Source organism: Clupea harengus, chromosome 20 (assembly GCF_900700415.2).
Source record: "Clupea harengus chromosome 20, Ch_v2.0.2, whole genome shotgun sequence".
NCBI classification, from domain to species: domain Eukaryota; kingdom Metazoa; phylum Chordata; class Actinopteri; order Clupeiformes; family Clupeidae; genus Clupea; species Clupea harengus.
The window spans coordinates 18,650,213-18,662,726 of record NC_045171.1 but is presented as its reverse complement, the minus strand read 5'-3'; the positions used below and the strand labels follow the sequence as shown (position 1 = coordinate 18,662,726).

At 42.0% G+C, this 12,514-nt stretch overlaps 2 protein-coding genes across 4 annotated transcripts; both read right to left on the bottom strand.

The window, feature by feature from the left end:
- Positions 1–1,112: 1,112 nt before the first annotated feature.
- On the bottom strand, positions 1,113–4,648 carry LOC105906211. 2 transcript variants are annotated; one of them, XM_031557972.2, is made up of 9 exons: positions 4,547–4,648; positions 4,212–4,263; positions 3,823–3,945; positions 3,253–3,378; positions 2,754–2,795; positions 2,177–2,233; positions 1,575–1,646; positions 1,403–1,484; positions 1,113–1,179 (listed from the first exon to the last, which is right to left on the bottom strand). In XM_031557972.2, exons 1-8 carry the CDS (start codon positions 4,646–4,648, stop codon positions 1,405–1,407), a joined length of 654 nt encoding a protein of 217 aa, XP_031413832.1. In that variant the 3' UTR covers positions 1,113–1,179; positions 1,403–1,404. The 2 variants fall into 2 exon arrangements, with proteins under 2 accessions (XP_031413832.1, XP_031413833.1); XM_031557973.2 differs by lacking the exon at positions 2,177–2,233.
- A 50-nt stretch (positions 4,649–4,698) lies between these two features.
- On the bottom strand, positions 4,699–7,571 carry LOC116217967 (rho family-interacting cell polarization regulator 1-like). 2 transcript variants are annotated; one of them, XM_031557971.2, is made up of 3 exons: positions 7,289–7,571; positions 5,510–6,367; positions 4,699–5,425 (listed from the first exon to the last, which is right to left on the bottom strand). In XM_031557971.2, exons 2-3 carry the CDS (start codon positions 6,352–6,354, stop codon positions 4,699–4,701), a joined length of 1,572 nt encoding a protein of 523 aa, XP_031413831.1. In that variant the 5' UTR covers positions 6,355–6,367; positions 7,289–7,571. The 2 variants fall into 2 exon arrangements, with proteins under 2 accessions (XP_031413831.1, XP_031413830.1); XM_031557970.2 differs by having other exon boundaries at positions 4,699–6,367; positions 7,289–7,569.
- Positions 7,572–12,514: the final 4,943 nt, after the last annotated feature.

Here is a 12,514-nt window from a genome sequence, read left to right as displayed (position 1 = left end):
TTTAGTCATGTAATTTCTCTAGAACTCTATAACTGAACCAAGGATAGTACAAGTCTGCCCTCTACTGGCGAATACTAAATACTGTCAGCATAATCCTTCCCAGAGCACTGAAGCAAAATATTCACATTGTTTTTTTTTTCAAATAAGTTTTGCAAGTCTCTAGATACAATACCCCATCCATATAATCATTATTTATAAATTAATTCAATCTCAGTGGTTTTAATTCACAGTGGTTTATTAACATGTCTGACTCTTAATCTGAGTCTCACAGGAAGACCGTTTAGTCATGACACCACACAACACAGTATGTTAAGACAAGGTCATACACAATGTAAAACAGCAACAGGTATACTGATTGAGAATGAAAGCCGTAAACGAGACTTCATTCACAAGTAGACATCCTTCCATGATCAAAACAGTTACATATGAGTGATCCTGATTTACAGAAGCAGGGACAATAATAGTGTTTAATAAAGAGTTACAGAATGTTTTAAATGGTGTTAGTAAACTTCACTTTGCCAGAAGAACATTACTGGAAGGTGTTTTACATTTGTCAATGTTAGATTGTTTACGAAACCAAAGACTCCAAATGAAATCAGGAGCCCATCATGTTCACAGCTAATTCAAAAGATAAGTTATACTGAGAAAGTGGAGAATATAATATTAGATACAATATTTCGGCACACAAGGCAAAGTTAATGGCCAGTGTGTGGAGTAGCATACTCTGTCAACATGTTTGTACCAATAGTGCAATTACTTGGAATCCAGAAACAATGGAAAAAAAGAAAATGAGGATTTGTGTAGTTCTCAGAACGTCTATCACAGCCAATGACTCTCAGTGTGTCAATAATGCATTGGGGCTTCAGGACCAGGCAGAACTTCAAACAGTAATATAGACTTAGATAGGCAACTTAGATAGTAGACTCTGCCATCGGTGTATGAATGATGTCTGAGGCGTTCATCTGTAAAGCGCTTTGAGTGCTCTATGAGTTGAATATATATATATATATATGCTATATAAATGCAGTCCATTTACCCCATATAATAATTATGACAACAAAAGCTTCTCTGCTTGGAAAAAACATTACATTTCTTTATTCATGTACAATCATAGTCATCATAGTCGTCATAAATTTGGACAAGTGAGACGGGGAGGTCAAATGTGGAGATTCTCAGTCTCTGGAGATTTCAAACAAAAACAAAAACCACTGCTTTATCACAGGCACCTTTTCAGCTCAGAATTTTTTTTTTTTTGACAACCTAGACATTATGTGAAAGCAAGTTTCATACTTAGGTAACTATCGTAAGCAATAGAGTCAAACAATTCTCAAAACCCAGCACCAATAATTAACTGAAAATTGATGAGATTCTACCTAGGTGAAAGAAATTGAAACCTGGGTACCTTTATTTGTGACTTTTTAGCGTGCTGAGCTCCCGGCGTAGTTTCTGATTTTCTTGTAGGAGATGTTGACATTTCTTGCAAGCTGTTTTTTTTAACAGTACTTGGATTAGACATTTACAGTTCCAATGATTCTAGCATGTTTTTTTTAACAGCTGTCATTTCGTGTCCATACCTGTCTTGCGACCACACTCGCACAGGTAAGTGTCCTCGCTGTCCAATGAGGGAGCAGTCACAGATGAAGCACCTGGGAGGTAGTCACGTCACGCATGCAGACGAGAGTTAGAATTGTCGTCACGCAAACACACAGGCATTTAACACGGTTTTCACACAAGATTGAACTCTTTTGAACTAGTTGCCCCACGTCCACTGTTACACTGAGCTTTCTTGAGAGGGACGAGTCATGCCTATCGTTAACAGATTGTTCACACTCTCAGGCAACATGCACAATTTAAAGAGGTTAGGCATGAAATGAAGGCAAAGGCATGCAATGTAATATGAATGAACATGCAATAACTCAAAACAAAAGGCAAGTGCCCAGGGTCTGTGTGTGAAAAGCCATCTGAAACCTTGAGCCCTTCTTGTTGCTACTACATTTTTTTTTACAACATCTAACTGTTGGGACGATCAGTCAAGCCGTTCATTTTTTGATTATATAATTCTGTATAATTAACTGTACAAAACCAAATTTTGAGTTGTCCACAATGTTGTCCATAATGTCCACAAATACAAGGCAAAGCTCTACTAACAAACTAGCTTTAGCATGGGAGCTCTCACCAGACACTGTATGAGCTGAGGAGGTGGAGATGGTATCTTCAGGCACAGTGGGAAGTGCTGACCAGCACAGAAACACACACACAAGCATTTGTTAAAACACACACACACGCGCACAGCAAACATGGGGGCCAATTCAAAGCAAACAGTGAACTGCACTTGTTGCGGTTGTATTTTTTGCAAGAATGTCGGCCTACGGTCTTCAAACCTACCCAGGCGAACCAACTTATGCTAGAACATCAAACAATAAGCGTGGGATATTTTGCTAGCTGAAGGGCTCGGCCCAGACACAAGCAGCTACAAGCTACAGCCATGGTGGAAGTATCTGCATTTAAACCAACAAGGAGCGCGGAGGACTATAAGGCATTAGCGCCATTCAGATTTTAAGATCTAACCTCAAAATACTACTTATGTGTTCTACTATGACGTGAGAGTGGGGAAACAGCATTAAAACATTCACACTATGTAATATTAATGGCTTCTTTTGTGACTAGTCTGTTAATTCAGAATAATTATCTTGAACACAAGAAGTTGAATTAATTCACATTTCATGACAAAAACAACAACATAAGACTTTTACCTCGCTTCCTCAGAAGACCAGATCTGATATTAGATACTGGTTCTGCCAAAGAAAAAAAAAAGAAAAAGAAAAGAAAACAAGGCAGAGTGAGAATTAGTGACAGCAAGAGAAAGCACACAAACATGCAAATGATGGTGCATCAACTATTAAAGGTATAGTTTGTGGTTCTAGAAAAAGGTTGTTGATATTTGAGGAACTGTGTGTGTGTGTGGCTCTGTCTGAGGTACTATGTTTCTTGATCATTTCAAAGATTTACTTCGGTCATGACAAATCCACAACAATTTCTAAAGATATTTCACTTCACAATCCAGGTCTGAATCCAAGCAATAATGTTGCAAACATCTTTTAAAGCACAATATTGTTTAATACCTCACCAAATAAACATTTCTTTTGTTGGTGTGCGCACGCAACTCTGTTGGCTTTGACCTAGTTAGCTCACTTGTTTTAGACAAAACACTGTGCAATGTGCACTCTTGCCTTAAGTGTGTATGGGTCTTACCTCCTTTCGACCTCTTGGCTGGGCCTCCTTTGGGCTCAGGGACGGGTCTTTTCAGGCTAGCAGAGGCTTGAGAGGGTCGCACTGAGCTGGCTGCAGTGTCTTTGCTCAGGGAGGGAATGGCTCCCTCTACAGGCAAAAGGAGGAAACAGCACCACATTTCAATTCCAGTTAAAGCCATTTCCAGCATAAAGGTCATACAGGTTATAACAAATCTCTGTACCATCATATTGACTACTTCCTGTTCTGCTTGGGAACTTGATGATCTTTAGCCCATGCTGTTATGAACTGTGCAGTGCCAGTAATGAACTTGAAAGGTCATAAAAAGATGAACCATATTTAACAATAGCAACTCAGAACAAAGCATTGCTGGGAAATTGAACATTTGTTCCATTATCTTCACACAGAAAACCAAATGAAGGGTTTCGAATCCAGGAGTACAGAATGAGATAAGGCTCCACTTTAATATCAGAGGCTTGTTACAACTGTCCACTATGCAGGTTGCTCTGTAAGAAGCCTACGTTTTCACATTGTCATGTAGCCTACTGGTCATGCTGTTTTCAGTAATGATACCGTTTGTTTTTTTCCTGAGGCGTGCTGAGCAGGCTGGGGCCAGGCTGAGGCGTTTCTCAGCAGCTGGGGCTGGCTGCTGTGTGGGAGTGGCAGAGGCAGCACTGCGCAGGGCCGCCTTCATTCCTGTAGGACGCACACGCACACACGAAAATACAAATTACAGATAGTTATTTAGTTTCAGTAAAACACAGATATAAAAATGGATGCCGACCAACAATCAACTGCTGACCAACTGCTACTATTTGTTTTATTCATTTTAAAGTGATGACTGAAACGTCTAATGCACTCAAGGACCAAACTGCACTCTGGTTAAGTGTAGGAGGTGAGATTTGAATTGGGAAAAGTCAGAAACTCAGAACTTAAAAGCAAATTCAAAAGTCCCATATTACCAAGTGAAAATCTTTTATACGCCCCAGGAATCCCAGATGGTGCTGCATTACCCTTCAAAAAGAAATACAAAAAAGTTAACTGTTGAGTAAGTAAACAGGCTCCACTGCAGGCAAGTTATTTCAGACAGAGCCAACGACACATAAAGCCATACAAGGAAGTGGCTTACATTTGTATACCGAGGCAAACCCACCAAAGAAAAACATTTATCCAAAATGCTACTTCACATTAAACAAATAGCCTACTACTACTGCAAGTGTTTTTCCCATTAGAAACACTACTGCTAGCCGCACAATCACAATCAAACATCAACGTATTTGCTTCCATCTCTGCTCACCTCTAACATGCTGTTGGCCAGAGTGCACGTGGGCTTAGGGATGGCACGGCGAGTGACAGGAAGTCCTGGGAGCTTGATACCGTGCCCCGACACTGCCGACATCCCTACTACTCTGGGAAACAAGATGCCCTTGGCTTGGGGACGTCTCTGCTTCAGGCCGGCCGTTGCTTCTTCTCTCCCTTCCTCACAGGGGAGGGCTGGAGCTGCAGCAGGGGGGTCTCCACCCGGTGGGTCACCATCGGTTTTGGTGGGGGGGGGGTGGTGTTGGAGGGGAGCACCAGCTGCTTGCGGGCCTCGCAGGCCTTCCCGATGACTTTGGCGGGCCGGGAGAAGGAGAACTCGCGGTGCTCAGGCATGGGCGTGGAGGTCACCAGGCCGGCCGAATGCAGGTCCAATGACTCGTCCAGCATGAACACGTTTACCTCTAGCGGCGGGCGCTTCACCATCATCTCCGGGGACGCGCTCAGGCTCTCCGCCAGCGTGACATCGTTTGCAGTGGTGGTGGTCGGAGCCACCGTAGGCACGCTGGGTGAGGCACTGGTGGTGGTGCTCAGCACCTCAACAGTGATGTTCATTGCTTTAGCAGATGCCATGGTAAGCGGATTGTTACCTCTTCGCACCAGCTCTACAGTGCTATTCATCTCTCTGGCAGGTTTTGTGGAAACGGGGGTTGCCAAATCCACTGTTCCATTGTGACGAGCAGTCATAGACACGTCACTGGTGCCGCTTCCATTTCCGTTTGGAAAATCCACTGTGGTATTGTGATGGACAGGCACGATGGATTTGACCTCAGTTGTGGTTGACTTGCCATCATTCTCTTTATCCACAGTGGTGTTGATCTCTGGAGCAGGTGTGGAGATACTGGAAGCAACTTCAGACATGGTCATGCTGCAATCACTCCTTATCTCCATGGTGATGTTGATCTCTGGAGCAGGTGTGGAGATACTGGAAGCAACTTCAGACATGGTCTTGCTGCAATCACTCCTTATCTCCACGGTGATGTTTTCCTGTCCAGTAGGCGTAGCGCCGGTGCTGCCAACACAGTCTGCCAGGTCCACGGCCCCATTCATTGTGATGTCACTAACTGCCCCAGCACTACTGGTGCCATTTGGCAGATCCATGGTGCCGTTTATGTCTGCGGCTAGACGGTCAATATTGGCTACAGCTGCAGTTGCACTGTCCCTACAAGGCGAGTCCACTGTGTTTTGGGGACAGGGCAAAACAACGCTGAGAGCAGGACTTCCGCTTCCACACCCCACATCCATGGTGTCATTTTGGGGAGTCAATGGCACAACATCCGGTAAGAGCACAGTAATGACAGTGCCGGCGCCACTTGGCAGATCCACCGTATTTGCCGGCCCAGTGGGTGTGATGGGTGCGATGGAACAGTCGATAAAACTCGCCGGCGGGCTCTCGTTCACCAGAGATGGAGAAGTGGCTTGCTGGAAAGGACTGTGCCTGTCAGGCCTCGCCCAAGCCATCATTGGGCTCCCATCCAAACAAAGGCGCCTGAGACCAGGGGTCAGGCGACCTGTGGCGACAGGAGTCCCCACATCCTCTTGAAAGGAGACGTTAAAAGTATTGTCCACAAATGATTGTCTTTCCCAGGGTGGAGTCTCTTCTAAGAGACTGTAACCCAATTGCTGCTTCTCTGGCCGGGTTTTGTCGGGAGATGGCAGGGAGGCGATTCCCTTGCTCACCTCTGCAGTTGCAGGAACATTGCTGACTTTATGTGCATCACCGGGGTGACAGTCACTGGTGTCTCCTCCAGTTCTATTAGCAGCAGCTGACGTCTCTTGCTTATTCATTGCTACAATTTGCCTGGAGAGGGAGGGAGAGAGTGAGAGAGGGGGAGAGAGAGAGGGGGTGGGGTGGGAAGGGGAAGGGTGAATAACGTCAATCAGGCCAACCCTTTGACCGAAACCAGTTGTGGGCATAGACATTTACATTTAGTCATTTAGCAGACGCTTTTGTCCAAAGCGACGTACAAGGGAGAGAATATTCAAGCTACGAGCAATATGTCTATGGTTGTGGGACACCTGCCTTGGGCTTCTCAATCACAATTCATCAGTGGAAAAGTGGTGGGCCTAATGTACATTCTGAAAAAACATCGTTTTCTCCCGTGATCAATGATGCATTCGTATATTGAGACTGCAAACAAAGTTACCAAAAAGCGCTGGGCACATTCAGAAGTAAAGCTATTTGCGAACATAGCCTCTCATTATTTTTTGTCTCCAGAATGTCTGTGGCTATATGTGAAGCCATAACTACAAGGACAAGGACAGTTTATGAACTGTCAAATATGGTAACGCTAGTGTCTGCACAAGGAGTTTGCAATAAATGAACGAGGCAGGAATCAGCTAGCTACTCTGGATAGCAAGATACGTTGATTAGCTTCTAAACTAGCACCCCTATTAACTAAAGTATGGTGTGTTGGTTCTATGAGACGAATAATGTAAAAAAAAAAAAAAAATAACCCCTAAAACTCAGTTATCAAAGTCCCAAAAGTTTCGTGAACAGACATTCATTTAGGTGGTGAAATGACGTTAACGTTTTAGCTAGATATTTGGAGTAGCAAGGACAGCGAACTAGCTCCATTTGCTTGTCAGGTTCAAAAGGTGGGTAACAAGTATGGCATACATTGACGACAGACCGGGGTTACAACAGAAAACAATGGAGCACTATACTTAGTCATAGTCAATTATAGTAAGTCATAATTTATGATAGATCTATTTCACTTACCATGAGTTACAACAGGAAGGTATCTTTGGAACGCATTTTAAAGAGTTCAAAATAAGCACCACAATTTTCGATTGGTTAGTACCAGCATGCAAAGCGCCAGGAATGCATCATCGGCCAATCACAGTCCACCAAAAACACCAATAAGGAAACTCTTCGTTTAGGGGTGTCGAACCACTGACTAGAGATAATATAACCATTTGTTACTTGCAAAACTTTTCATGGAGGATGGAATTTAGCAAGAAAAAATATATTTATCCTAACTCAGTGGTTCTCAAAGTGGGGGGCGCGAACACTCTCCAGGGGGGGCGCGATGTCACAGACGGAGAAAAAAAAAACGACCGCCGACCTGTCACTGGTTAGTGAAAGCTCCCTCAGTGGCGAAATGCAAGGGTCTGGACTGACCCAAACAAATCAAATACTGTTTTGCTCCTGATCCACCAATCAAAACGGAGTCATCATTAGAACGCGAGTTGCACCTAAGCTTAAGAGTATATAAAAAAAACGCAGGCATGGTAAGCGCTCACCCTGAGACGACACTGCAGAGTTTGTTCAATTTCTCTTGTTTCCTCTATCATTCAGATATTCATTGCTTTATAAACAGTCTTTTTAAAGACTCACTTCTTCCTTAGTAATACCTTACTGCACGTGCAGTAGGTTTATTCGTAGCCTATTCTAAGGAGTAATTTGCTCCACAGTTTAAAAAAAAAAAGCTCGTAGCCGAGAGCTAGCCTAGCTAGCTACCTTCTTCCAACTGCAGCTAGCCCTTTTCTCCTTAACACCTACCTTTACGTCATTTTTTGTTCATCCACCGTGTTGCAACAAATAAAACACCAGCACTTGAATACTATTTTGTGCTGTCCCTGTCTACATTGTGTACAGTTCGTTTTGTTAGGAATCATTGCCTAGCACAGCCTTATCCATTATTCGTGTGCAAGTCGTTCACAACCATACAAGAACACGACGTTGAAATTAGAACTTTATTAACAAGTTTCTGATTCGTAAAAGTCAGAAAGAGAAGCATGTGGACTTCTTTAAACATGAACATGATGGCCTCCAGCAACAACGAACCACCATCTCCAAGCAGTGTCTAGAGGCATCTTATGTAGTTGCTCATATAATTGCTAAGCTTGGCAAACCCCATACAATTGCCGAAACACTGATTTTGCCGGACGCGCAAGACAAGACGTGTAAAATAATGATAGGAGCTATACTCAGCGAAATACTTATGTCAAATGACACTGTATCACGCCGAATATCAGAAATCAGTCCTATTTCAAAGAGGACTACCGTTCATTCGCCTGAGTTCGGGATCCATTTCTCTGCTCAGCAGACGAGCTGTCAATAGACATGAAAGAGCAGCTGAAGAGTGACAGTAGACTTAAGCATCTCCCCTCTCGTCATTCTGGGTAGCAATGATCAGCTTTGACCTTTTCGCGTCGACATATTTGTGCGAGACAGGCTTTTCAAGACTGACTGCGCTCAAAACTAAATACCGCAACCGCGCACAGATCGATGATGACCTGAGGATATGTTTGTCAAACATTGCCCCAAGATTTGCAGTGCAAAGCAGGCTCATGTCTCACATTGACAGACCTGTAGGATTTTTTTTGTAAAGATCACAAGAGGCCCATAATAATAACAGTATCCTAATGATAGCAATAATAACACTTATAATAATAATAATATTATTACTAATAATAATGAAATAATAATAATTGGTCGATAATCATTAATTATAATAATAATAACATATTGATGGTGCTAATAATGAATAGCCTACTAATAGGCGAACTATTACTGATAATAATAATAACAATAATAATAATAAATAGTTATAATAATTGTCTGTATGGGCCTAACAATAACAATGGCCTAACCTTGACATGTCAGGCCTATCAATAACAATATGCTATCTATCTATCTATCTATCTAACTATATATGGCGGTGTAGTTGAGGGCGGTGGCCGCGCGCGTCCGGCGTCGGGCGGGGGTTGGGGGGGGGGCGGGTTTGGGTGATGGGGGGGCCCCAAACACCCCTAACCAGCTTTGGGGGGGCCCAGCTTGCAAAAGTTTGAGAACCCCTGTCCTAACTTAACCAAAACTAGCCAAAACCAGGTGACTTATGATGCAGTTTAGCAATGCTTTTGGACAGATAAACAGGCTAATCAGGACATGATTAACATGCACATTATTGCTCTGATTGGTTGGGCACCTTTTTGTATTAGAACCAAGTTTGTCCTAATGGATTAATTGGCTGTATGTAGGGTTTCCCTCTCAAACCATATACAATGTTCTCAAATTCATGTTGATAGTATATGGTCCATTTATGTATACGAGACACCATACTGAAATATATATAAATGTACACAATGTACCCTGTTTACTATGCTGTGAATCTGTGTCCACAATACAGAATAATTGTGTCAAGTATGTATTATTTTGCTTGACTTGAGCCGGTAGTTATACTATATATATCATTTTCTTTTACCTGGGAACCCTTCATCATTCAACAACAAAGCACGTTTAGATTATTTGCAGGCCTGATGACAGCCCACAAATTTATGTGCAGTCAGTTTGAGTTTATGTGGTCCAGACGACCCATCTATTGACGTAAACAGAATTGAAGGAGATGGTCAGTAGACCTTAATTATATTGTGAATGTTTAGGTACATGTCCACTGTCTCTCTGATGGCGCAGAGTTCAGAATCAGTTCCCTGCTGCATTGTTGTGCATTGGTGATAAATGATAACAGTAATGCCCTGACGCAATTCAAATGGGAGGCACAACATTCCAAAACCAAACATTGAGCACAATTAATTAACATTAACAGGCAATATGCACTGCATTGTGGGGTGAACAATTACTCACATACAAGTCAAGGAAGCGCTGCAAGCCCTGGCACGGTAGACTGCATTGCTTTCTTTTCCTGTATTTTTCAACGTAATTTCAATTTACTATCACGTTATTACAGTTTGTTTCCACCAATTCCACTGCTAAAGATACGGGCACTCTGAGATTCTTCTGAATGAAGAGTGCGTTACAAATAAAATGAATTATTATTATTAAAGTACGCAGCGAGCATCTTTGGCATACAGGTGGGGGCGCCACTGAGACAGTAAGCAGTCTGACAGCAAGATTCTTTTGAGCACCTCAGCACTAGTAACATCTCCAGACAGGCGGCAAGAATTTCTCTTTAGTCATGTAATTTCTCTAGAACTCTATAACTGAACCAAGGATAGTACAAGTCTGCCCTCTACTGGCGAATACTAAATACTGTCAGCATAATCCTTCCCAGAGCACTGAAGCAAAATATTCACATTGTTCCTCTTAAGTAATATCACAGTATGGGTATACTTTTTTTTTCAAATAAGTTTTGCAAGTCTCTAGATACAATACCTCATCCATATAATCATTATTTATAAATTACCATAAATTAATTCAATCTCAGTGGTTTTAATTTACAGTGGTTTATTAACATGTCTGACTCTTAATCTGAGTCTCACAGGAAGACCGTTTAGTCATGACACCACACAACACAGTATGTTAAGACAAGGTCATACACAATGTAAAACAGCAACAGGTATACTGATTGAGAATGAAAGCCGTAAACGAGACTTCATTCACAAGTAGACATCCTTCCATGATCAAAACAGTTACATATGAGTGATCCTGATTTACAGAAGCAGGGACAATAATAGTGTTTAATAAAGAGTTACAGAATGTTTTAAATGGTGTTAGTAAACTTCACTTTGCCAGAAGAACATTACTGGAAGGTGTTTTACATTTGTCAATGTTAGATTGTTTACGAAACCAAAGACTCCAAATGAAATCAGGAGCCCATCATGTTCACAGCTAATTCAAAAGATAAGTTATACTGAGAAAGTGGAGAATATAATATTAGATATAATATTTCGGCACACAAGGCAAAGTTAATGGCCAGTGTGTGGAGTAGCATACTCTGTCAACATGTTTGTACCAATAGTGCAATTACTTGGAATCCAGAAACAATGGAAAAAAAGAAAATGAGGATTTGTGTAGTTCTCAGAACGTCTATCACAGCCAATGACTCTCAGTGTGTCAATAATGCATTGGGGCTTCAGGACCAGGCAGAACTTCAAACAGTAATATAGACTTAGATAGTAGACTCTGCCATCGGTGTATGAATGATGTCTGAGGCGTTCATCTGTAAAGCGCTTTGAGTGCTCTATGAGTTGAATATATATATATATGCTATATAAATGCAGTCCATTTACCCCATATAATAATTATGACAACAAAAGCTTCTCTGCTTGGAAAAAACATTACATTTCTTTATTCATGTACAATCATAGTCATCATAGTCGTCATAAATTAATCTTACATATTGGCATTCATGTCCTTTGGACAAGTGAGACGGGGAGGTCAAACGTCACCTGTGGAGATTCTCAGTCTCAGAGATTTCAAACAAAAACAAAAAAAACAAAAAAATCACTGCTTTATCACAGGCACCTTTTCAGTTCAGAATTTATTTTTTTTGACAACCTAGACATTATGTGAAAGCAAGTTTCATACTTAGGTAACTATCGTAAGCAATAGAGTCAAACAATTCTCAAAACCCAGCACCAATAATTAACTGAAAATTGATGAGATTCTACCTAGGTGAAAGAAATTTGATGGAAATTGATATTGCCATTAATTTATAGACTTACATTGTATTGCAAGCATGTTCTCCTGTGTGTGTGTGTGTGTGCCATGTGCATCGATAGTCTTGGCACACCTTTGTTTAAAGCCTCTAGCAGACATCACCCCCCCCCCTGCCCCAGGTGGAGGAATACACAAATTGAAACTTGGGTACCTTTATTTGTGACTTTTTAGCGTTCTGAGCTCCCGGCGTAGTTTCTGTATTTCTTGTTGGAGATGTTGACATTTCTTGCAAGCTGTTTTTTTTAACAGTACTTGGATTAGACATTTACAGTTCCAATGATTCTAGCATGTTTTTTTTAACAGCTGTCATTTCGTGTCCATACCTGTCTTGCGACCACACTCGCACAATTGCTGCTTCCCTGGCCGGGTTTTGTCGGGTGATGGCAGGGAGGCGATTCCCTTGCTCACCTCTGCAGTTGCAGGAACATTGCTGACTTCATGTGCAGGGGCGTAGCCAGGACATTATTTCTGGGGGGGCCGGCTCTGGCCAGTCTTTTATTTGGGGTGGCACTTGATTGTCAAAAACTACTATTTTAAAACTCA